A 27,045-nucleotide genomic window follows, 5' to 3' on the forward strand; every position below is an offset into this window, starting at 1 on the left:
AGGACAGCCTCAACCGGGATCTTGGGTTCATGTCACACTATCTGTAATCCCACGACTTGCCTGGGCTTACAAAATCTCACTAACTGTCCTGGCTGGAGACAATACACATCTCTTTAACCTGTGCTTAACCCTCTCTCCACTCACATTGTCTGTACCTTTAAGACTTGATTACCTGTGAAGACTCGCATTCCAACCACTATCTTGTAAATTGAGTTTGTGTCTATATATGCCCTGTTTGTGAACACAACTCCCACTTACCTGAAGGAGCGATACTCCAAAAGCTTGTGCTACCAAATAGACCTGTTGGACTTTAACCTGGTGTTGTGAGACTTCTTCCAGTGAGGCTCCACAGGGCCCGGCGCTGGAAGCCTTGCTATTTGTGGTGTACATTAATAATTTGGACTTAAATGTAAGGGGTATGATCAAAAAATTCACGCATGACACAAAAATTGATCGTGTGGTAAATGGTGAGGAAGATAGCCATAGGCTGCAGGAGGATATCAATGGACTGGTCAGGTGGGCAGAGTTGTGGCCAATGGAATTCAACCCAGAAAAGTGTAAAATAATATACTTCAGCAGGGCTAACAAGGCAAAGGATTACTTCATGAATGGTAGGACTCAGGAAAATAGAGAAGATCAGAGGGACCTAGGTGTGCATATCTACAGATGCCCGGGGTGGTGGGCAGGGAGATAAGGTGGTTAAGAAGGCATATGGGATACTTGCCTTTATTAGTCGAGTAAGAAGTCTCACAACACGAGGTTAAAATCCAACGGGCTTATTTGGTATGACGAGCTTTCAGAGCACTGCTCCTTCATCAGGTGAGGTGCAGAATACAAGAGAGGGAGGTCATGCTGAAACTGTATAAAATGCAGATTAGGTCACAACTGGAATACTACATGCAGTTCTTGGTCACCACATTATAGGAAGGATGTGATTGCTTTGGAGAGCATGCAGAGGAGATTTACCAGGATGCTGCCTGGGCTGGAGGGTCTGAGCTATAAAGTAGGCTGGGGCTGTTTTCCTTGGAGCATCAAAGGTTGTGAGGAGACCGAATAGAGGTGTATAAGGGTCAGAGATAAGATGGATAGGAAGAACCTTTTCCCATTAGTAGAGGGGTGAATAACCAGGGGACATAGATTTAAGATAAGAGGCAGAAGGCTAAAAGGGAGTTGAGGAGGAACATTTTCATCCAGAGGATGGTAGGAATTTGGAACTTGCTGTCTGAAAGGGTGATCGAGTCAGAAACTGTGGTAACATTTAAGTATTTAGATATTCATTTTCACTGCCATAACCTCCACTGGTATGGGCCAAGTGCTGGAAAATGGGATTAGTGTAGTCAGATCTTTGACCAGTATGGACACAATGGGTTAAGTAGCCTCGTACTGTGCTGTAAACATCTATGAATTGACGAATCTCACTCTTAATAATCTATCTTTTCCACTAATGTTTATTAAGAAACCAAATTTTAAGAAGTGTAATCCATTCACTTTCATGCAGGCTCCACAAGGCAAAAAGAACGTGCATTCAATCAGTTAACCATGAATATAGTACAGTAAGATGTCCCACAGCACTTGATCTTGATCAATTGGGTCAATGGGCTGACGAATGGCAGATGGAGTTTAATTTAGACAAATGCGAGCTGATGCATTTTGGTAGATTGAACCAGGGCGGAACTTATTCAGTTAATGGTAGGGCGTTGGGGAGAGTTACAGAACAAAGATGTAGGGGTAGATGTTCATAGCTCCTTGAAAGTGGAGTCACAGGTGGACAGAGTGGTGAAGGAGGCATTCAGCATGCTTGGTTTCATTGGTCAGAACATTGAACACAGGAGTTGGGACGTCTTGTTGAAGTTGTACAAGACATTGGTAAGGCCACATTTGGAGTACTGTGTATAGTTCTGGTCACCCTATTATAGAAAGGATATCATTAAACTAGAAAGAGTGCAGAAAAGATTTACTAGGATGCTACCGGGACTTGATGGATTGAGTTATAAGGAGAGACTGGGACTTTTTTCTCTTTAACGTAGAAGGCTGAGGGGTGATCTTATACAGGTCTATAAAATAATGAGGGGCATAGATCAGCCAGATAGTCAATATATTTTCCCAAAGGTAGGGGAGAGATAGAAAAGGGTCCAGAAGGGCAATTTTTTCACGCAGAGGGTGGTGCGAGCCTGGAACAAGCTGCCAGAGGTAGTAGTAGAGGCGAATACAATTTTATCTTTTAAAAAAGTGTTTAGACAGTTATATGGGTATAGAGGGATATGGGCCAAATGCGGGCAATTGGGACTAGCTTAGGGGTTTAAAAAAAAAAGGGTGGCATGGACAAGTTGGGCCGAAGGGCCCTTTTCCATGCTGTAAATCTCTGACTCTATAACACCAGGTTAAAGTCCAACAGGTTATTTGGAATCACGAGCTTTCGGAGCGCTGCTCCTTCATCAGCTCCCAAAGCTCGTGATTCCAAATAAATCTGTTGGACCGTAACCTGGTGTTGTGAGACCTCTTACTGTGCTCACCCCAGTCCAATGCCGGCATCGTCACATCATGAATATAGTAGTATGTGATGAAATGAGGTTAATTTTGTGCCTCTGTGGGATGAACATTCTGAAAACTTCAGCTTACTAAAGATCCAGCAGATGTAAAATATTCTTTTATATTGTGTTCATTTGCAATTCTCTGGGTTCTAAACGCTTATGTGACCCTTTCTCTTCCCCCTCCCCCATCTTGGCTTATTTTTGTGCATCCATTTCAGTCCTTTTCAAATCCAACCCTTTATGATGTTAGCAATTGATTTGTGGAGCACGAGCAATGTATTTGCTTAGCTGTTTGTAGCGCAGATGCGCGTTGGTGTACTGAGGCATGTCTTGGTGTGCAGCCTGTTTAAGTAATTGCCTCGTGATACCAGTGAAAGTGGAACTGGATCGTCAGTCGAGATGTCCAATTCAGTTGTGAAGCGATAAATGGCATCTGAAGCACGAGCTGTGTGCAGCCAGATGAACTTTGCAGCTGGGTGACTGCACAATCGAAAGACACCTCCTGCTTCAGGAAAATTAATTTACCTGAGATTTCAGAAAAGTTGCTGAAACAATTGCAAGTTTTGTCAGAACATGTTATCAATTGGAATAGTATCTGAGCATAAGTAATTTGTTTTGTATGGTTTAAAGATGAGTGGGCATTTTTCAACCCTAAATTCTGAAGATGAGTATATTCGCTGTAAACACAGAACAAGTAGACATATGAAGAGTTTTCTTTTTGCTGTAGTAGTTATCACTGTCTCTTAATACCAATTCTATCTCATGGCCTCAAAAGCCATGGAACATCATCAGTTTTCCTTTCCACTTACAATCTACAGATTGTTAAAGCCCTTTCCATCACTTGTCACTGCTTCTTGAATTACCTGGTGTTCTTCCCTACTCATTTTAGCCTCAGTGTTGGCCTGCAATACAGTCCATCACCCTTTACTAAGCGTCCTCAATTAATATTTCATGTCCGGTTTAAGAAAAGATGTGTATAACTGACATTGGTACAAAATGGCAGCAGTAGCTCTTGACAATGTCGGGTTCAGTCAACCAGTAAGGGGGAATCTCGCTGTAGGGAATTTGAATAAAATGCCCCTGGCAGCTCATAAGATATGAATTGGTGACTTTAATTCAGGTACAAGGACCAAAAACCTAACAGTAACTAATGTGAACAGGTGAGTTATTGATAACTGAAAAGGATATCTAAAAACCATGTTATAAAATCATTCGATAATAGGATAAGTTGAAAGAATGATTGATCAGCAACTGAGAGGGAGTAAATCCATTATTTAAAATCTGAATAGATCTCAGTTGAGTAGAAACGAGCTTTATCCTGATCATTTTCAAAACAAATAGGACCGCCATTTGAATTGAAGAAGTCCAGCACCTGATATTGTGAGTGTGTAGAATGTTTGTTTTATTCAAGCCTATAATTAGTCAAATAAATCATAGGCAGAGCAATATTAGAAGCCAGCAATCCTACTTTGCAGTCTGTCAGAGTGGCTGAGGAATTAACTATCTATAAGTGATAACCAGGTTAGTAGCAGGATTGAACATTAGCTCAGTAATAAATACACAGGAAACAGTGAGTGAATTGGGTCAGCAATACAAGGCCATCTCTAATCATTTCCTTATATTCCTATCCTTTCATATCCTACTTTCTTCTGGGTTTGTTTTGTCATGACCCCTGTGTGGGAACCGTAAACCAAAATAGAATGACCTCAAAGGAAGATATTACCGACAAAGTTCCACTTTTTGGAGGCTTTAGATTGATAGAGAACCAATACAAAATGGGGGCAGCTCCGTGGCACAGTGGTTAGCACTGCTGCTTCACAGCACCAGGGATTGTGTGGAGTTTGCACGTTCTTCCTATGTCTGCGTGGCTTTCCTCCAGGTGCTCCAGTTTTCTCCCACAGTCCAAAGATGTGTAGGTTAGGTGGATTGGCCATGGTAAAAACACAGGGTTATGGGGATGGAGTAGGGGTGTTGGGCCTGGATGGGATGCTCTTTCAGAGATTCAGTGCAGATGAATGGCCGCCTTCTGCACTGTCGGGATTCTGTAAATATGGATTAGCAGGCAAATGATACTTGGAACAACAAAGTAAATTTCACTTTCAATAGACAATATGACAAAGATACATCTTACATCACTACTCACATCTTTGGTATGACATGGTTCCACAATATGTTGTACTTTACCCATGCAGGGTAGGTCAGGAGTGCTATCTTACAGCAGCTTTCACTGAGTTTCACAGGTAAGGCACACTTTCATGAATTCTCTCTCCTGCAGGTTACAACAGTCTTGATAATGTACAGTTCCATTTCAATCAACCAATTCAGCAACACCCTGGTCTGTGGTGTGGCAATTTCTACGAAAATACCCAGTCCTTTAGCATCTCCAAGATATTCACACATCTTTCCAGATTATAGACCTTGTTAGCCAGTTCATACAGTACCTCTGAGAACTCCTATCTCCTTTACTGCCAAACAGAAAACCTGACTTCTTCCTGAAAGACTTGCTGCCTTGCCTCCCCACTCTGTTCTGTTTTCTCTCTGTGTGCTGATTGCCTTCACTCTCCAACTCCCCTGCTTGTAGCTGTCCTTTGTATGTGCGAGTCACATGGTTTCTTAATTTTCTTCCCATTGGTACTGCTTCCAGCTCAAGGGTCACTCGATAATCTGCACCAATATTTTTTATTATCCAAAAAATTCCAATTGATCCCTTTACGATTGATGCAAACTCGAAACATTCCTGAAAAGACTTACAGATTCTACAGACCTTTTTAAAGAAATTAGAAATTTTCCTTGCAGCTTCTGGGTAGCTGGATAAAACTCTTGCTCAAGTCATTTATCATTGTAGTTTAAAATTCCCGTCCATCTAGTCTATGACTTGTCATTCTTCATGACATTTATGTTAATTACCCATCTGCTCAATCAGACCCTCTTCTCCACATTTTGTCTCCCTTGGCCCCATTAAAATAATTACTCTCACACCCTGGTTGCCCATGGCATGGGTTTTGTTCCCACGCTGTTCAGTCAAACTCGAATATCTGTGGCAAACATCTGGCTTAAGTCCTTTACAAATTTGGGTTGGATCAAATTGGGTCTTGTGTCCCTTTGGCCAAATTGTTCACTGTTCATGAATCATTCAAGAATGCCAGCTCCTTCACCAGAAATCATCTTCTTAAAGCAGTTTCTTTCTTCTCTAACCTCACCCCCAAATACAAGTGCAAATGAATGATGAAGTTTTTTTTGTCACAAACACTGAGGGTGAGACATTGAGCCCCCACCCCCCGTGGCCACCAGGATTCTCCGGTCACACCAAAAGCCCATGGATTTTTGGCTGGGCCATCGTATCTCCCGTGGTGGATCCCGCCATGAGGGGGCTGGAAAATCCAGGCCTGAGACTTGCGTTCAGTTACCTCTGTTGCTTTCCCCACTTTACCTGGCCAACTTCTCCTCATGCTCCCTGCTGCCTCACCCTGGACTTAATATTTTCTCTGCATTCTATCCCATCTCCAATTATGCCCAGCCGATCCACTTCCTGCCCCCCTGACTCTATTGCCACTAAACTGTTGACCACCCAAGTTTGTTTTCTGGCCTCTATTTTAGCCAAAGTTGTTAATGGTACGCCCTCCTCTGTCTCCCTCCCAATCAGACCTACACTGTATCACCCCTCTCCTCAAAAAGCCTTTGATTCCTCTCTCATAGAGTCATAGACGTTTACAGCATGGAAACAGGCCCTTCGGCCCAACTTGTCCATGCCGCCCTTTTTTTTTAAACCCCTAAACTAGTCCCAATTGCCTGCATTTGGCCCATATCCCTCTATACCCATCTTACCCATGTCACTGTCTAAACGCTTTTTTAAAAAACAAAATCGTACCCGCCTCTACTACTATCTCTGGCAGCTTGTTCCAGACACACATCACCCTCTGTGTGAAAAAATTGCCCCTCCGGACCCTTTTGTATTTCTCCCCTCTCACCTTAAACCTATGCCCTCTAGTTTTAGACTCCCCTACCATTTGGGAAGAGATATTGACTATCTAGCTGATCTATGCCCCTCATTATTTTATAGACCTCTATAAGATCACCCCTCAGCCTTCAGCGCTGCAGAGAAAAAAGTCCCAGTCTATCCAGCCTCTCCTTAGAACTCAAACCATCAAGTCCTGGTGGCATCCTAGTAAATCTTTTCTGCACTCTTTCTAGTTTAATAATATATTTTCTATAATAGGGTGACCAGAACTGTGCACAGTATTCCAAGTGTGGCCTTACCAATGTCTTGCACAACTTCAACAAGACATCCCAACTCCTGTATTCCTTGCTCTAACCGATGAAACCAAGCATGCTGAATGCTTTCTTCACCACTCTGTCCACCTGTGACTCCACTTTCAAGGAGCTATGAACATCTACCCCAAGATCTCTTTGTTCTGTAACTCTCCCCAACGCCCATTAACTGAGTAAGTCCTGCCCTGGTTCAATCTACCAAAATGCATCACCTCGCAATTATCTAAATTAAACTCCATCTGCCATTCGTCAGCCCACTGGCCCAATTGATCAGGATCCTGCTGCAATCCGAGATAACCTTCTTCACTGTCCACTATGCCACCAATCTTGGTGTCATCTGCAAACTTACTAACCATGTCTACTAAATTCTCATCCAAATCGATAGTATAAATGACAAATAACAGTGGACCTAGCACCGACCCCTGAGGCACACTGCTGGTCACAGGCCTCCAGTTTGAAAAACAACCCTCTGGCTTCTGTCATCAAGCCAATTTTGTATCCATTTAGCTACCTCACCCTGGATCCCATGAGATTTAACCTTATGCAACAATCTACGGTACCTTGTCAAAGGCCTTGCTAAAGTCCATGTAGACAACATCAACTGCACTGCCCTCATCTACCTTCTTGGTTACCCCTTCAAAAAACTCAATCAAATTTGTGAGACATGATTTTCCACTCACAAAGCCATGCTGACTGTCCCTAATCAGTCCTTGCATCTCTAAATGCCTGTAGATCCTGTCTCTCAAAATACCTTCCAACAATTTACCCACCACAGATGTGAGGCTCACTGGCCTGTTGTTCCCAGGCTTTTCCCTGCAGCCCTTTTTAAACAAAGGCACAACATTTGCCACCCTCCAATCTTCGGGCACCTCACCCGTGACTAGCGATGATTCAAATGTCTCTGCGAGGGGACCCACAATTTCCTCCCTAGCCTCCCACAATGTCCTGGGATGCACTTCATCAGGTCCCAGGGATTTATCTACCTTGATGCGCTTTAAGACTTCTAGCACCTCCTTCTCTGTAATATGTACACTCCTCAAGATATCACTATTTATTTTCCCAAGTTCCCTAACATCAATGCTTTTCTCAACAGTAAATACTGATGAGAAATATTCAAATAGGATCTCGTCCATCACACATAGATGACCTTGTTGATCCTTAAGAGTCCGTACTCTCTCCCTTGTTACTCTTTTGGCCTTTATGTATTTGTAGAAGTTCTTTGGATTCTCCTTTGCCTGATCTGCCAAAACAATCTCATGTCCCCTCTTTGCCCTCCTGATTTCTCTCTTAACTCTACTCCTACACCCCCTATACTCTTTCAAGCGATTTACTTAATCCCAGCTGCCTATGCATGTCGTGTGCCCACTTCTTCTTCTTGACCAGGGCATCAATATCCCGAATCATCCAGGGTTCCCGACTTCTGCCAGCCTTGCCCTTCACTCTAAGAGGAATGTGCTTAACCTGAACCCTGGTTAACACACTTTTGAAAGCCTCCCACTTACCAGACATCCCTTTGCCTTCCCACAGACTCCCCCAATTAACTTTTGAAAGTTCCTGCCTGATACCATCAAAATTGGCCTTGCCCCAATTTAGAATTTTAACTTTTGGCCCAGACCTATCATTCTCCATAGCTATCTTAAAACTAATGGAATTATTGTCACTGGTCCCAAAGTGATCCCTCACTAACACTTCTGTCACCTGCCTTTCCTTATTTCCCAAGAGGAGGACAAGCTTTGCCCCCTCTCTAGTCGGGCCATCCACATACTGAATGAGAAATTCCTCCTGAATACACATTCCTCAACAAATTTCACTCCATCCAACCCTCTAATACTTTGGCTGTCCCAGTCAATGTTGGGAAAGTTAAAACCCCCTACTGTTATCACCCTATTTTTCTTGGAGCTATCTGTAATCTCCTCACATATTTGCTCCTCAATTTCCCACCGACTATTTGGGGGCCTATAGTACAACCCTACCAAAATGATTTCCCCCTTATTTCTCCGTTCTACCCATATAGACTCAATGGCCGAACCCTCGGATATATCCCCTCTCAGTACTGCCGTGATGTTTTCCCTGATCAAAAGTGCAACTCCCCATCCTCTCTTATCTTCTGTTCTATCTTTCCTATAGCATCTGTACCCTGGAACATTGAGCTGCCAGTCCTGTTCCTCCCTTAGCCATGTTTCAGTAATTGCAGTGATATCCCAGTCCCACGTACCATCCATGCCCTCATTGCAAACTCCCATCCCATGTCCAACCTCCTTTTCCTCTGAAATCCATAAATGTGTTATAGTCTTGTAAATATGTGCTCCACTTATCCCGTTTAATTCCCTCATCAGTTTTTATCCCCCCACTACAGTACTGAAGTGGCTCTTATCGAAGTCACAAATTACATTCTTTGTCACTGAGCAAGGTAAACTGCCTTTCCTCATCCTTCTTGATCTGCCTACGACCTTCAACACATTTGACCACATCATCCCCCTCCATGATTCTCCATCATCCAGCGGGGTGGGACTGCCCTTTCCTGCTTTCATTCATGTCTGTTGAATAGATGCTACAGAATCGCTTTCGTTCCCCTTCCCACACTTTTTGAAATTGGCCTTCCTAAGGATCACTCCCTTTCCAAAAGCGAGGTGCCGCCAACCCAGCAGACAGAAGATGGTGGCACCACAACACCGTGCCACCCACAAGTAGGACAGGGCCCTCCAGGTCCTGGCCCTCCAGAGGACGCCCGCCAAGGTCATCTCGGGCAGCAGGTCGTTCCAACCTCAAATGTGCATCCTGGGGAGACACCTAGACGTAGTGGTGGGTTCAGGAGAGTTAGGAAGTTGTAGTTGCACAGCATGGACACACGTGATGGTAGGCATTTGAGATGCAGAGCACTGACATTTTTATATATTTGATTTCACTATGTATTTAAGCTCACCTTTGTTCACCATTTTTACGTTGCCCGAACTGCACTGATTGGTGACAGCAATGGCACATCCATTGTTAGGGACATATAGCGCTGCCTCCATCCCCTCTATTTAATGATTCTATCTCAGTCGTGTTTTCCATGCACTAAGGACTCAGTAATGATACAGGGAATCCTCTAACCAAGCCTCCAGCCCCCCTCTCCTGAAACAGCATGAGGAGAGATGAGTGACTCTGTGAATCATTGCTCTGTAATGATCCAAGCCACAGGGAGTCTGTGAGCTGGCAGGAGCCAGACCGGAGTCAAACATTCGCAGTATTTCTGAGGATCATCACAGCCCTTTCCTCAGTGCAAGTTATCTCTCCCTCCTGCATTGAACGGGCAGCTAGCATTCGGGGTCTCCCCATCACCAGCTCCCAGATTAGTTAGTCCTCGCAAGCCCCCAGGGTGCATACGAGAGGCCACGTCCAGAAGGAAAGATACAATGAGGGTGGGTGATGTACCATGATGCCTGCTAATGAGATGGTAGTGCATGCAAATCAGGCTTGTGCCCTTCCTGGGCCCAAAAAGTGAGGCAGAGTGGGAATTAGGGGCTGTAAAATCACATCTGGATCGGGGCTAGTTTCAAGGGTCCTTTTGGTTTTGTTTGTGAACGTGTCAGGTTTTTGACGTTGGTAATCAGCTTTGCTCATTTTTCAGCTTGGCCTGAATGCAGATGCATATGCTTCACTGGTGACATTTGTGAGAAATTTGGAATCAAAATACCAGACATCTTAAACCTGTGTTGGGGCAAACCCTCTGGGCCATCACTTGGACCTCAGTCTAGCGGCGTGGCAGCTTTGCGTTCACGGAATATGAAGCTTAGCTATATTACCTTGCAGCTTTCCTGTATCTACTAGGGGAGGCGATGGCCTAGTATATTATCGCTAGACTATTAATCCAGAAACTCAGCTAATATTCTGGGGCCCAGGTTCGAATGCCACCAAGGCAGATAGAGGAATTTGAATTCAATGAAAAATATCTGTAATTAAGAATCTACTGATGACCATGAAACAGTTGTCATAAAATCCCATCTGGTTTGCTATTGTCCTTTTAGGGAAGGAAATCTGCCACTCTTATCTAGTCTGGCCTACATGTGACTTCAGAACCACAGCAATGTGGGTTGACTCTCAACAGCCCTCGGTCAACTAGGGATGGGCAATAAATGCTGGCCAGCCAGCGACACTCATGTCCCATGAATGAATAAAAAGATGCAGTTAGGTATTTAGGCAAATTTAAAAGCAGAATACTGCAGATGCTGGAAGTCTGAAATAAGAATAGAAGATACTGGAAAAAAAAACACACAGCTGGTCACAGACAGATGGTGCCTAACCTGCTCAGTGTTTTCCAGCATTTTCTGTTGGTTTGGTTGGCATGGAGTTAACCAGTGTGCTGTTAACTAATGTATGCTACAAATCTTTGCTATATAGCTATTTTTCGTGGGAAGGGTTGCTTGGAAAGTTCACTTTGAACTGAGCAGTGTACAATGATCCGCACATTGTACACATCAGCGCAGAGGTGAATCCTGCCAGTTGCACAATTTTCCTTTAAGATCTTAAGGAGAAGGTGGTTGATGAGTACGCTTGCTAGATGCCCCTGTAGCCTGACCGCAGATAAATAAACTCATTGATGGAGTCCTAAAGATTAAAATCTATTTGTAACTAAAGAAGAGAGCTAAATGATATTAAAGCTGCCAGAACTGAGGATTGTACCATGCAAGATAGAAATGTATAATCGTGTGACTGTGAAATTGAATCAAACAGCATTAAAGAACCAGAAGATCATTTATGGTGAGCCAAGTACTGTTGCTATTTCCAGAATCCTATCAGTGTTAATCTAAAAAGGCACAGAATCCATTAAAAAGATGGTGAGCATAGTTTTAAATTTAAGGTTTTGCTTTGTGTATCCACTGGAATTTCTTGAGGACATAACTAAATTAGTGGATTAAGGTTATCCATTATAACTTGAACTTTCAGAAGCTCCAAATCTGCAGCTCTTAAAGAAGCTTAAGGCAGGTCAATGAACTGCATTTTTTTTTAGCTGCTTTGAGATTTAGCTTGGCAACAAAACAAATGATGCAGCTCCAAATGGGTAAGGTTCTGGGAGGGTTGCAGTGAATGTCGTTCCATTTCTGGGTCCTCAGCTCTTCACATTATGCAGGTGGTGAAAGAGGTTAATGACATTGTCAGTGCCAAACTCTAGCTAATGAAGAGTAGACTTTGGATGGAACTTGATAAGAGCAAAAAGCTAATAAAAAACATGAAAACTGGTTGGAACCCAGTGGCACAGGTATCTTTAAACTGGAAGATAGTGACTAAGGGGTTATTTTACAATTGTGCTATTGATTGGCATTGATAAATGTGTGAATCTTCCATTCCACTTTCCTTATCACTTGAGAATTTGCATATTTCTACATAATGACAAAATGTAAATACAATAAGGAGTATCTAATTGGACTAATACCGTATCAATTTCTTTCATTAATATGCTGATTTCCTTACTAAAGTGACTGTTTCTGGGCTAACACGATCAGTATAATTTTATTTTTGTCATTATAAGCAATGTCTTATTACTTAGACTTGCGATTAAAAGTTTCACTCCATGAAATGGCAATTATGTCTTTGATTCTGTACCCCTGCCACCTCCCAGTCATCCTCACCAACACCCCAACCTCAGTTCTGCATAATCAATTAAAACCAGATTATTAAGATGGTTATTTTCCTTTTGGGTGACTCTTATCCTTGAATCCAATGGATTATAGTTCCCTGAAACTTGGGAATCAATATCCAATGGTGCATCTCTCGTTTACTATTGTATGCTTCATTCTCAGTTCAAAAGTGAAATGGTTACCATCTTAATTATTTGTTTCTCTTCCCGCACCTAGTAGTGCACAAGACAGACTTTCATCTATTTCTATTGCTACTTTTTCCAGGAATAGGTTGCTAGTCTGTCAGAGGCTTATAGCTTGAGGAGCACCACTCCGCATCAAGCATAGCTGCCTAGGAGTCTCTATCCGCTCTTAAGTTGTCTATGTTATCAACCATGGCTGTCAAGTCCCAAGGTGGGACTCAAACCCAGAGCTTCTGGTTCAGAGGCAGGGACACTACCCACTGTGCCACAAGACTTCCTAATTCCACCTTAGTGTACCTTGTGAGGTACATCAGTGCAAGATTGGTAGGAGGCATTCCAGGATGAGATGGTGAGGGTTCAGAGCAAGTATACTTCGTTCAAGGAAAAGTTTGGGACTAACAAACCTAGAGCCCCCTGGTTGTCAAGGGGCTTGAAAAAAGGCAACCTTGTGACAGATACCAAGGCCATAATACTAAAGAAAATCTATAGGAGCATGAAAAGTTTAGGGGTGAGAGGAAATCAGAAAAACACAGAGAAAGCCTGAAAAAATCTTAGCAAATAAAATCAAGGAAAATCCAAAGATATTTTTTATAAAAACATAAAGGGCAAGAAGCTAACTAAAGAAAGATAGAGCCTATTAGGGGCCATAAGGATAACCTGTGTGTGGAGGCAGAGGATGTAGATATGGGTTCAATGAATAATTTGGTTTTTACAAAAAAGAGGAACACTACAAATATTGCAATCCGGGAGGAGTGTGAAATTTTAGATGGATTAGCATAATGATGGAGGAAGTATTAAGGGATTTGGCATCTATAAAAAATGGATAAATCCCCAGGCCAGGACGAAATGTGTCTTGCGTTGAAAGAAGCAAGAGAAAAAACAGCAAAGGCACTGACTACCATTTTCTAATCCTCTCTGGCTAAAGGCATGGTAAGAAGTCTCACAACACCAGGTTAAAGTCCAACAGGTTTATTTGGTAGCAAATACCATAAGCTTTCGGAGCGCTGCTCCTTCGTCAGATGGAGTGAAAATCTGTTCTCCAACAGTGCACAGAGACACAACATCAAGTTACAGAATACTAATTAGAATGTAAAATTTGCATTCTAATTAGTATTCTGTAACTTGATGTTGTGTCTCTGTGCACTGTTGGAGAACAGATTTTCACTCCATCTGACGAAGGGGCAGCGCTCCGAAAGCTTATGGTATTTGCTACCAAATAAACCTGTTGGACTTTAACCTGGTGTTGTGAGACTTCTTACCCCAGTCCAACGCCGGCATCTCCACATAAAGGCATGGTACCAGTGAACTGGAGGGCAGCTAACATTATACCATTGTTTAAACAAGGAAGATGGGATAGACTGAATAACTAGAGGCCAGCCAACCTAACCTCTGTTAGGAAAGTTATTGGAGAGAAAGGATATAAATTCATTTAGAAAGACACATGAATCAACAACAGTCAGCATTAGTTACAGGAAACGATTGGATAGGCTAGGGTTGTTTTCCTTCTAATAGAGAAGGCTGAGGGGAGACCTAATTGACATGCATAAAATCATGAGGGGTCTACATAAAATAGGTAGGAAGACCCTGTCCCCTTTGTTCGATGTTTCATAATTAGGGGCAAAGATTTAATAAATAGCTGGGTAATAGGGAATTCCAGGGGAAATCCTTTCACCCAGAGGGTGGTGAGGATGTGAAACTCTCTGCCTTGAATGACGAGTAGAGGCAGAAACCTTCATAAAAGTTAAAAATGTCTGTGGATGTGCACATGATGTTACATATGGATGGAAAATGGGATTAGGCTGGGTGGCTTCTTGTTGGACATAATGGGCTGAGTGGCCTACCATGCAATAAATTTCTCTGTATGATTTTAATGAATATAGCATGGGGGAAGGAGAGGCTTTAGATTCAGGAAAAGCATTCTCTTTCACTAGATCACCGAAGATAATGAAAGGGCACACATTTATTTAAGAACATTACAAAATAACTGAAGGGTTAGGAGAAACTTTGTGTTGACAGAATTGTTAGGACATGGAATACTCTACGAGAACCATTGGTGGTGGAGGAATCCACAATAGTGAAATGGATAAACGGGGATAAAAATTAAGAGTGTAGGTAGGGAAGAGGAATAGGGCTAAATCTCATTCAAAGAATTGGTGCAGAAATTATTCTGAAAGAGTGTGTACACTGGGAAAATTACAAAGAAGGGTTTGTATCCCTGTGTTGATAAGCATGCTGATGCCAATGAAGTCAGTCTGATTAATCCTTTCCATACAGTTGTCTTTTGAATTGTCTGTCACATGTTATCTGTTTTCTTTTCACCTTTTCAAATCTTTTGTGGCCCGACTCCTGTCTTTGCTGCTCCCTGGGTTTACTGCCTGATTGGAATACTGAGAGTGATGCCAACCTTACTATCAGAGCTCTGAGATAATTTGGTTGTGACGCTGCCAACTCTATATCAACTTGATCAAATTTATTGTGTCTCAGAATGTGAAGGCATTGAGTATAGGAGTTGGGACATTGTTACAGTTGTATAAGTCGTTGCTGAGGCTGCACTTGGAGTATTGTGTACAGTTTTAGTCACCCTGTTATAGGAAAGGCATCGATCAACTGAAGAGTGCAAAGGAGATTTACGAGAAAGTTGCCAGGACTAGTGGGCCTGAGTTATAGGGAGCAGTTGGCCAGGCTAGGACTTTATTCCTTGGAGCGTAGGAGAATGAGGGGGTGACTATATTTTTTCCCCCCCCAAGTCAAATATTTATTGACATGGCATAATTCTTAGTACAAAACATGATGAATGCAGTTGTTATTCATTGCAGTATTGGCAAAGTCCAAAGTGCATTGTATTTCATCTAAGTTGGCTTCCATCTCTCAAAATAATTCATGCATTATTGGTCCTAATCTTCACACTGTCATAGAAGTACAGTCCTATGCTACTCCATTACTCCAACCTCTTGGGGTTTTTAATAGCGACATAATGGTACAGGACAACAAGGAGGAAAAGGGATACCCACAGCATGTTGGCAAAGATTGCTAGCTGTACATCTATGATCATCTTTCCAGAGGGGTTGACAATTAGATTCCACTCCAAGCCCTGGCTTCAGGCCATCTTATTGAGGTGTATAAAATCATGAGGGGCATAGATATGATGAATGCACTTAGTCTTTTCCCAGGGAAGGGGAATTGAAAACTAGAGGGCATAGGATTAAGGTGAGAAGGGAAAGATTTAAAAGGGACCTGAGGGGCAACTTCATGCAGAGGGTGGTGCGTGTATGGAATGAGCTGCCAGAGAAAGTGGTTGAGGCAGGTACAATAGCATTTAAAAAGCATTTGGATAAGTACATGGATGGGAAAGGATTAGAGGGATGTGGGCAAATGGGACTAGCTGGGAGGGCGCCATGGTCGGTGTTGGGCTGAAGGGCCTGTGTCTGCTGTATTGCTCTCTGACTCTAATGTGCTTTTCAGACTGAAAACTGGATTAAGTTTCAGAATGCTTTACTGTCCAGTTACAAATACCATTTGTATTTTATGTTCAATAAAGTGCCGCATAAACGTATGTGTGTGTTTTTGTCCCCACAGATTTGGGATATTGGTGGTCAGCCGAGATTCCGAAGTATGTGGGAACGTTACTGCAGAGGAGTCAATGCTATTGTGTAAGTTTTGAAATTGTAATGATCTTCCTACTTGTTTTAATGTCATGTGTCGTGCTCTCCTGCTGCCCCTCCACCACCATCCTCCCCTATCTCCCCCCCCCCCCCCCCCCCAACCACCTTGAGCTTGTTTCACAAATCAACTGAACCTGTTAACATTGAGTGCACTTACACATCATTTACCTTGTCTTTGACTTGTTTTTAGCTACATGGTGGATGCAGCAGACTATGAAAAGATTGAAGCTTCAAAGAATGAACTTCACAACTTATTAGATAAACCACAGTTGCAAGGAATTCCAGTAAGTCTAACTTTTTTTTTAAACCTTGGCCCAGGTTTTCGCTATAGCAGAGAGCCTCTCCGTCTTGGCGAAAATGGCCAGAAATTCTAAACCCCACCACCAAACACAGCATTTCCTATTTTTGCAAGGCTAAGAGTTGAGAGTGGGGTTGAGCCTGGATTTGCGCATGTGCAATTTACAGTGGCAACTGGCCATTTAAATCATCCATTGCCTCCACTGATGTGAGATTTTGGTAGGCCAGGAGTGTGGAACCTGAAGATCAGCCCAGGTAAGAACATGTCTGAACTTGGTGGATTCATTTGGATCGCCAGGATACCTCTTTGGAGAAGTAAGGTATCCCTTTGGATATGGTCCCGGAACAGTTTTGGGAGAGCGACGGCATGCTTTAGGAAAGATATGGCAACCTTTTGGGAGAGGTAAGGCACCTTTTGGGATTGTTAAACAAAATCTTAATTGTGCATGAAAAGTGCATAAACTCTTTGGAAAATGTCAAAGACGTCAAAGAATTGTTAACTTGTTCAAAGGATTGGCTTGTGGAGCTATGGAGGGCCAAAGAGGTATCAGAGGCCATGAGTGGTGGGTGGAGGGCATGAGATGGCATAGGTTCGAATGGATAGGGCATGGGGATTGTGAAGGCTGGGAGGGACAAAGGCTGGAGGGCTGTTTCGTGCTTTAACTTTTTAAAAATAACTTTAAAATGAAAGTGCCATAGCAGGGAAGCCAAGTCTTCCAGTCAGCCTGCCTCCTCCACACCCGGCGGCCTCTGCACTTGTTGTGGGGTGATCCAGCCTGGTTCCCACCCCCTTGGAATGAAAGTCCAACCTCCATGCAGCTGTTTTTAAAAGAAAGGTTCACAGAACCAGGGATTCTCCTGCACCTAAGCCGGGAACAGAAATTTGGACCCTGGTGTTCAGAATGCATTGCGTAGCTGCCTACAAATTCAAAGAGGAAAGCCTTATTCCTTAGCTTTTTACAACCTTATCATTGCTTGCTAAATTATTTAACAGATATTTCATATCTATTAAACAATTCTTTTAAAAATCATAAGTTTTCTTGTGCATCCACGCAACTCTATTTTTTAAAATCAAATTTCACAGCTCTCCCTGGTTGATGAAGGAAGGGCCGTGGATGTCGTCTATATGGATTTCAGTAAGGCATTTGCAAAGTCCCACATGGCAGGTTGGTTAAGAAGGTTAAGGCTCATGGGATACAAGGAGAAGTGGCTAGATGGGTGGAGAACTGGCTTGGCCATAGGAGACAGAGGGTAGGGGTCGAAGGGTATTTTTCCGGCTGGAGGTCTGTGACCAGTGGTGTTCCGCAGGGCTCTGTACTGGGACCTCTGCTATTTGTGATATATATAAATGATTTGGAAGAAGGTGTAACTGGTGTTATCAGCAATTTTTGCGGATGACACGAAGATGGCTGGACTTGCGGATAGCGATGAGCATTGTCGGGCAATACAGCAGGATATAGATAGGCTGGAAAATTGGGCGGAGAGATGGTAGATGGAATTTAATCCAGATAAATGCGAAGTGATGCATTTTGGAAGAAATAATGTAGGGAGGAGTTATACAATAAATGGCAGAGCCATCAAGAGTATAGAAACACAGAGGGACCTAGGTGTGCAAGTCCACAAATCCTTGAAAGTGGCAGCACAGGTGGAGAAGGTGGTGAAGAAGGCATATGGTATGCTTGCCTTTATAGGACTGGGTATAGAGTATAAAAGCTGGAGTCTGATGATGCAGCTGTATAGAATGCTGGTTAGGCCACATTTGGAGTACTGCGTCCAGTTCTGGTCGCCGCACTACCAGAAGGACGTGGAGGCGTTAGAGAGAGTGCAGAGAAGATTTACCAGGATGTTGTCTGGTATGGAGGGTCTTAGCTATGAGGAGAGATTGGGTAAACTGGGCTTGTTCTCCCTGGAAAGACGGAGAATGAGGGGAGATCTAATAGAGGTGTACAAGATTATGAAGGGGATAGATAGGGTGAACGGTGGGAAGCTTTTTCCCAGATCAGAAGTGACGATCACGAGGGGTCACAGGCTCGAGGTGAGGGGGGGGGCGAGGAATAACTCGGATATTAGAGGGATGTTTTTTACACAGAGGGTGGTGGGGGCCTGGAATGCGCTGCCAAGTAGGGTGGTGGAGGCAGACACGCTGACATCGTTTAAGACTTACCTGGATAGTCACATGAGCAGCCTGGGAACGGAGGGATACAAACGATTGGTCTAGTTGGACCAAGGAGCGGCACAGGCTTGGAGGGCCTGTTTCCTGTGCTGTACTGTTCTTTGTTCTCCACGCCGCCGCCCCCCCCCCCCCCCCCTCATCAGTGTTTTGCTTGAAGACAGCTCATGGATTTTGTGTAACACTATCAGAGAATACAGGGATGTAGGTCTAAGGGGAGGCGATGGCCCAGTGGTATTATTGCTGGACTATTAATGCAGAAACTCAGCTAATGTTCTGGGGACCCTGGTTCGAATCCCACCACGGCAGATGGTGGAATTTGAATTCAATAAAAAATATATCAGGAATTGAGAATCTACTGATGATAACCATTGTCGATTGTTGGAAAAAACCCATCTGTTTCAGTAATGTACTTAAGGGAAGGAAATCTTCCATCCTTGTCTGGTCTGACCTACTTGTGACTCCAGAACCACAGCAATGTGGTTGACTCTCAACTACCCTTGGGCAACTTGGGACGAGCAATAAATGTTGGCCAGCTAGTGACGCCCATGTCCCACGAATGAATTAAAAAAAAAAGATTCGTCTGTACAATTTGCAACATAATGATCTCTGGCTTTCAGAAGTTGCCCCGCTGGCATTTTCTAAGTACAGGCCAGGCACTTTCCCACTGGAGGATATATGATAGCTCTGTTTTGGGAAGCCAATGATAATTATGACAATTGGGGAATCGTCATGTCCGACGGTATTTACTTGCCTCTTTTTGAAGAAAGATAATAAAAGCAAGAAAGCAACCCTGAATTTTAGCTCTCTTAACATCTCCCAGCTGAGTTGGCCATGTAATGCAGCCCAGAGGTACATGGTTCTGTTAAGTACCACAGAAAGAAAGACTTGTATTTAAGTAGTATTTTCTGTGACCTCCGGATGTCCCCAAAGGGCTTTATATGTGAACAAAAAGGAGTCCCAATGCCTTTGAGCAATGCTGTTAGTGCCATTATTCTTTGTAGATCAGAGATGGCTTGTTTTATGTTCAACTTGATAAGAAAGACAGCCAATAATAGGCCTCAACTTTGTGACTGCTGTTAATAGGCATAATGCCACAACTCCCAGAGGCCAAATGAAATGAAGTTGCAGAATCCAACTCACAACAGTGCCTGCTGTTTCTTAATTTCCTTATGCTGTTTTTGTGGAGTTTGTCCCATTGACGTAAGCGAATCAGATTCAACAGCATCTTTCAGCAGTTGGTGAAAAGAGGGGATGAATTTCATTCTATATCCTTCATTTTGTACAGTTATTGTCACATCATTGGATTCACATGGTCTCTGAAGGGTGTCGCTTTGCGTATTATGGTGCAGTCATCGGAGAATAGTTCTTTCCATGTTGGTAGGAGTGATAGTTTGCATCAAAAAGTGGATAAATTACTACAGTGCTAGTAATAATTGCTAGTGAAAAGGGAAAGCAATTAATGCTTTGTGATAATTCTACACTGGCGCATGGGGATCATACTTTCAAATCAAATGTTACAATTATCTTGCTTTACACCTTTGTAATTTACTAATGTTGTTCAGCAGAGTTTGAGACGGCATTCTGCTTTTAAAAAGTCCTTGTAAATAGGGGGGAATGATGACTGAAAATAAAAACTTACTTTGACACAAATGTGCACTTTTAAATTGAAATGCCTTTTGTTACATCATACAGAAAGCAGAAAATTGATACCCCAAGACAGCTGTATCATTCATTAGCTGTTGTGGAATCAGCGCATTGATTCCAGTGTCATTTATACTCGGTTAATTTAATTTGGTTAGCACAATAGGAAGATGATATTAGGCCATCATTTGCTGTGATAGGGAATCTAATAGCATCTTTTTTTAAAAAAAAAACAAAATACTCATTCTCAGGACTTGGGTGTAGCCGGCCAGCCAGCATTTAATCTCCATGCCTGTTGTTACTTTGTCTGACTCTTGCATGTTTAGGTTTTAAAAATGTTTTTTCTGTGGTGAATTGCTGATGGTGTGACCTGATCAGGTTCTAGCCACCCGGCTCCTGCGATCTGAGTTAACAGGACTTGCAAATATGTGTCTCATAAATTGGAGGATTGTGAAATTAACAGTGCAAGGACTGAGAAAGAGGTGTAAGTTTGAATGGGTGAATTAAATGTCAAATCAGATGCAGAAAGGGAAATAAAGAGAGCGAAATAGAGATTGGATGAATAAAGAGATAAAGAAAAAGTATTTTTTAAAAAAATTTAATTTTGAATATTGAACAGCAATTAAAACTGAAAGGATTGGAATTCTACATTTGTAATAGTTGTAATTATAAACTTATAATCAGTGCCAGAGAGATTGACTGCACGTTGTTAAACGGGTACGTAGATAGGAATGTAGTTTGCATCTTCCAGGCATACAAGGCTATGGACTAAGTGCTGGGAAATGGGATTAGAATAGTTAGGTGGCTGTTTTTGACCGGCGCAGATAGTGATAGGCCGAAGGGCCTTTTCTGTATCTCTATGACATTAGCACTGCAGCATCTTTACACCATTCAATATGTTTCAATAGTGAGGCAAGTGTCGAGTTGCCATTTTTGTGAAGGCAATGGCCAAGTGGCTCATGTCAGATAGCAACATTTGGATTTCCATATTCAATGGCGCAGCTGCCCTTGTCTAAAGTTGCTGTGGCCTTTGTAAATAAATAACAATTAGCACAATTAGCCTTGCAGTTAATTTGACAACAAATTATAGCCCATTATTTCTCAGAGTTCTGTAACAATAGATCAGTTAACTAAAATAGTTCAAACTTCTCAAGTTAGTGCACTATTACAGTAAACTACATTAAACAATTCATACATGATTCAAATGTCCAAGATAAATCTCTGGTAAATGTCAAATTGAGATAATGGACTCTCAGCAGAGACATTTGTATTGAACAATTGGATGGTGCAGCTGTCTGACTACCTGTTCATCTCGTGGGACTTTGTTCAGATCCATCCCAGCTTGAGAGGTGTGAAAGTCTTCTGTCTCCCTTATTTAGAATTGCCAAAATCCTTAAAGACAGTTACCAGAAAAACTATACCTGTTGACTGTTGCCAGACTTCAGTAAGCTGTCCAAAAAAAGTACAGAGTTGGATTCAGTGCAAACATCTATTTCTTGGTGTCAGTGTTTGCAGAATGAGTCCCTGGATATTTTGGGCTTTTGCTTTGGATGTCTTAATACGTAGGTGACTGTAAAAGCAGGATATATTGCCCTCTGTTAATAGCTAACATTAGTACTGTTCTGTCCTGTCGTAGACTTGGTGGAGCAATTAGCGCTGTCTCCGGCAGATTCAGATGAGAGATCCTGGCCAGTAGGTTTATTGGCTAATGATGACTCTGACCCTCTATTTGGTGCAATGAAACGCTCCATGTCTACAATCGGCTTACTAGAAAGGCAAAGACACCAAGCGCACCAAACGCACTGACCTGTTTATTCTGCCTCATGTGGTCATACATGGTACTGTGGTGAAACTTTACCCAGGGGGAAAAAATGGAAATAAAGGTCAGGCGATCGTGGGGAACATTTTTGACGACCCATTTTTCAACATCCCGTGAGCCACCTGTGGATCACAATACTGCATTAAAAGGATCATCTTGTGCCCAAAGGTAATTTTAACCATCACGCAGAGCAGAAAAATGGCTCCAAATATACGTGTGAAGTTGAGGTACTTGGTGATAACAGTTTCAAAGTAAGTGAATTTCAACACCATATGGGAAGCATTCACTTGAAACAATATTTTGTGGAGATTAAATGAGCACACTACACCTCAACCTTCAATATCATTATTTCTGCAAAACTCATCTCTAAACTCAGTGACCTGTGGATCAGCTCCTCCCTCTGTGACTGGATCCTAGATGTCCTAACTCACAGATTGCAATCAGTGAGGATAGGAACAAACCTCCTTCATGATCATACTCCTTTATGATTCATCCTCAACACTGTTGTCCCATGAGGCTGTGTCCTCTGCCCCTTACTATACTCGTTATACATCTACGACTGCATGGCCAAATTCCCCTCCAACTCGATTTTCAAGTTTGCTGAAGACACCCCCATAGTGGGTCAGATCTCAAACAGAGTACAGGAAAGTGATCAAGAATTTGGTGAATTGGTGTAACGACAATAACCTCTCCCTCGATGTCAACAAAACGAAGGAGATAGTCATCGACTTCAGGAAGTGTATTGGAGGACATGCCCCTGTCTACATCAATGGGGACAAAGTGGAAATGGAGCTTCAATTTCTAGGTGTCCAGATCACCAACAACCTATCCTGGTCCCTCCATACCAACACTATAGTTAAGAAAGCCCACCAATGCCTCAACTTTCTCAGGAGGCTAAGGAAATTTGACATATCTGCTGTGACTCTCAGCAACTTTTACACATGCATCATAGAAAGCATTCTTTCTGGTTGTATCAGAACTTGGTATGGCTCCTATCTGTCCAAGACAACAAAAAACTGCAAAGGTCATGAACGAAGTCCAGTCCATCACGCAAACCAGCCTCCCATCCATTGACACAGTCTACACTTCCTGCTGCCTTGTAAAAGCCGCTAGTATAATCAAGGACTGCATGCATCCCGGACATACTCCCCTCCACCTTCTTCCGTCGGTAAAAAGATACAAAAGTCTGAGGACACGTACCAACCAACTCGAGAACAGCTTCTTCCCTGCTGCCATCAGACTTCTGAATGGACCTAACTAATATTGAGTTGATCTTTCTCTATACCTTAGTTGTGAAAGTAACACTACATTCTGCACCCTCTCCTTTCCTTCTCTATGTACGGTATGCTTTTGTCTGTTTAGTGCACAAGAAACAATACTTTTCACTGTATACTAATACATGTGACAAATCAATCAAACCTTTAGTTATTGAGAGAAAATACAACTATCATCAGGCAGTAATACTGGAATATTATATATGAATGCTAAATATAGAATCAAAGAATCCCTGCAGTGTAGAAGGAAGCCATTCGGTCCATCAAGTCTGCACTAGCCACAATCCCACCCAGGCCCTATTCCCGTAACTACACATGTTTGCCCTTCTAATCCCCTGACACTAGGGTCAATTTAGCATGGCCAATTAACTTAACCTGCACATCTTTGCAGTGTGGGAGGAAACCGGAGTACCTGGGGGAAACCCACGCATTCACGGGGGGAATGTGCAATCTCCACACAGTCACCCCCCCCCCCCCCCCCCCCCCGGCACTATGAGGCAGCAGTGCTAACTATTGTGCCACTGTGCCACCCATATCTCTTTTTATTTTAAGAGGCTTTGTCTGTTGAAAATAAACTGGTTAATGTTCCTGCTAAAACAGAAGTGAAAAAGAATGTGATATGAATGTAATAAATAGAAATAAAATACTGCAGATGATGGAAATCTGAATAAGAAACAGAACATTTTGGAAAATCTCAGCAGGTCTGGCAGTGTCTGTGGAGAGAGAAACAGAGGGATAAATTTTCTGGTCCCGCCGCCCACCTCCAGGAATTGTCATGGTTGGGACGGAAAATTTGGCAGACCATTTAAAGATCAGTTGACTTCGGGTGGGAATTACCGATCTTGGGGCAAGCACAGCCAGAAAGTCCCACCCAGAGTTAATGTTATGAGTCCAGATGACTGAGAGAAGAGTTAACTCTGTTTCTCTCTCCACAGATGCTGCCTGACCTGCTGAGTTTATCCAGCATTTTCTGTTTTGATATTATGTGATATGTATTCAACCACACCGTGCAGCAATATCTGATAGTCTTCAAGAATCCACCAAGGTCATTTGTAGCCAAGATGATCAGTTTATTTTCAACAGGCAATGCCTCTTTTTTTAAAAAAAAAGGAAATATATTTAACATTCATATACAATATTTCAGTGTTGCTGCCCGAGGATGCCTGTATTTTTCCCCCTTTGCTTCCCCTTTCTCCCCCCCTCTTTTCTCGATTTTTACCTCTCTCCCACCCATCCCCCCCTCTCCCCCGACACCTTCATCTGTCACAGTTTACCCTCTGATTCCACCTTCTCTGCGTTTGACCATTCACACCTTTTATTCTCTCTGTGGACTGCCATTAACAGCCTTTCCCCTTATTTTTGTGGCTATGACTCATCTTTCATTCCCTACCCTGCAGTATAAATATTTCCCACTTTCTATGCCTTAGCTTTGCTGAAGGGTCATCTGGACTGAAGCGTCAGCTCTTTTCTCTCCTTACAGATGCTGCCAGATCTGCTGAGATTTTCCAGCATTTTCTCTTTTTTGGTTTCAGATTCCAGCATCCGCAGTAATTTGCTTTTATATTGTACTTTTCTCTCAATAGCTAAAGGTGTGCTCATTGTCATTTAATCTCCACAAAATATTGTTTCAAAGTGAATGCTTCCCAAATGATGTTGAAATTTCCTTATTTTGAAGTAAGTGAGAACTTCGGAGAAACACTGTTCTTGGCAACTTATGATTCATATTGTCAGGTTAATTCAGTTAAATGCAACTTCAGTTATAGTGACTGAGAAGTATATCTCAAAGGCATTTAAATAAAACTGCAATTTGTCCACATTTTGGTTTTGTTAACTGTTACATTTAACAAATTCAAATATGATGTTGCCGATTGAATACAATTAATTAACAACTATCAGATGCACTTCTTGTTGTCCGCTGATTAGCGCGTTCGCTTTGTGTAGTTCGTGTTAAACACGTTAATTAGTAGTTGCACACCTCTGGGTGGGGCTGGTTTTGGCAGGTTTGCTGCCACCACTCAAAGCTAGCCTGCACTACTTAAAGGGTAGTTACGTTCTGTCTGGCCAGAAATTGGAATTGATTGCAGGAGACAAGTAAGAAGAAGACTAATTTATGGTGCAAAAGGGCAGATGGCATGCTCCAACTTTCTCAGATACTCTGGATGACTTCATGGGAGAACTGAACAGGAGGGGTCGGGATCCATAGAAATTGGAAACTCTGTAGAAAATCTTTGCACAGGCTGTGGGAGCAGATAGCCATGATGGTCAATGTCAGGATTCTCGTAGTGTGCAAGACGTTTAATGGCCTCACATCCATGGTCAAGGTCAGTGAATTGATATTCTCTTGCCATGTCCCACAAACTGCACCTTAAGCCTCAGACACTGCTCAATCCATCACACCTACATCACCTACTTACCACCAGCCTCTGTACATTGTGACACATATATGCTTGGCTTCACTTCATCCTCATGAACTTACCTCTGCTGCAATATTTCACAGCTCACACACACACGCAAACACTGAGTTACAAAGTGCTGGTGATGTGAACATGCGCCTCTTACTTTGTCTTACCTCCCATCAGCACAACCCCATCATTGTGTCTTTCTCCCTGAATTGCAACAGGGTAGGCAGAGGTGGGAGAGGAAAAACTGGAACAGCAGGGAGATGGTGACCAAGAAAACAACGCTGTCAGTCTCAGGACAGCTTAGAGTTGGGGTCTGCATTTGGTGATGAATTGGGCATTAATGCCCTGCTGTGAGGACAGGGAACAAGGGTTGCCAGAGGGTGGGATTGTACATTAAATCCTGCAGCAGAGGACTCTGAGGATTTTGGGTGGCCTGTAGATAAAAGCTTATGAGTAAGGACAATCGGTGCATTAACGGGTCTGCTGGAAAGTCTGCATTCAACGTCAGGGAGTATAGAGGAGTCCAGCATCAACTTTCCCCAGAGTTTTTACACACACCATTTTTTCCATCCGCACCCCAACTGTCACTGAACCTTAATGCTGCCTGTCAGTCAGGCAAGACTGCTAATGGCCAGGTCAAGGTGTTGCAGTGTGAAGCTGTGCCTTTTGGGGCCAGTGTTCAAGGATTTTCTGCAAAGTCACCTGCAGTGAAACCCAGTGAAGTTCAGCAACCTTCCACCAGCTGTGCTGCAGTCACAGGGATAGCACTGCGTAGGTAGGACAATGGTACGTGGAAGATGGGCACTAAGGGAATGTTGCTGTTTTTGCAAGGAAATGCACAAGAATGCTTTGTTGACTGATGGATGCAATATAGAGTCTTGGAATATGGCAAAGTTTAATAAATTTGGTTTGGACTTTTTCTCTTTCAGCATTGTGGCCAAGTGAACACTGTAACAGAGGGAGGGTAAGGTGGGGACTGTTGGTGAATGGGAACTTGTGATTGCTTTCACTGCTATCATAGTCAGATGAGCCTGTTCTGGACAGCCTGAGCAGAAAGAGGCTGGGTTGGTTGCCTCCCTTCCCTCTTCATCATATTGTGCATGAAAACATTGTTGAAGCAGCCTACAGGTCTGGCTTATCACACATGTGTTTACTCCAGTCCAACGCCGGCATCTCC

The 27,045-nt window shown here is 42.8% G+C and overlaps 2 protein-coding genes across 2 annotated transcripts in view; one reads left to right on the forward strand and one right to left on the reverse strand.

Annotated features, from left to right (window-relative positions):
* LOC144498681 (ADP-ribosylation factor-like protein 8B-A) overlaps nt 1-27,045 on the forward strand; it is a 95,341-nt gene that overhangs the window by 27,275 nt on the left and 41,021 nt on the right. The window contains exons 3-4 of the mRNA XM_078220162.1: nt 16,177-16,250; nt 16,453-16,546. Of these exons, the coding sequence (XP_078076288.1) occupies nt 16,177-16,250; nt 16,453-16,546 (168 nt within the window). The remainder of the gene's footprint in view (nt 1-16,176; nt 16,251-16,452; nt 16,547-27,045) is intronic.
* On the reverse strand, nt 15,539-15,652 carry LOC144499120 (dolichyl-diphosphooligosaccharide--protein glycosyltransferase subunit 4-like). The gene has a single exon (XM_078221200.1). The coding sequence runs from the start codon at nt 15,650-15,652 to the stop codon at nt 15,539-15,541; it is 114 nt and encodes a 37-aa protein (XP_078077326.1).

The sequence above is a fragment of the Mustelus asterias genome, chromosome 9 (genome assembly GCF_964213995.1).
Source record: "Mustelus asterias chromosome 9, sMusAst1.hap1.1, whole genome shotgun sequence".
In the NCBI taxonomy this organism is placed as follows: domain Eukaryota; kingdom Metazoa; phylum Chordata; class Chondrichthyes; order Carcharhiniformes; family Triakidae; genus Mustelus; species Mustelus asterias.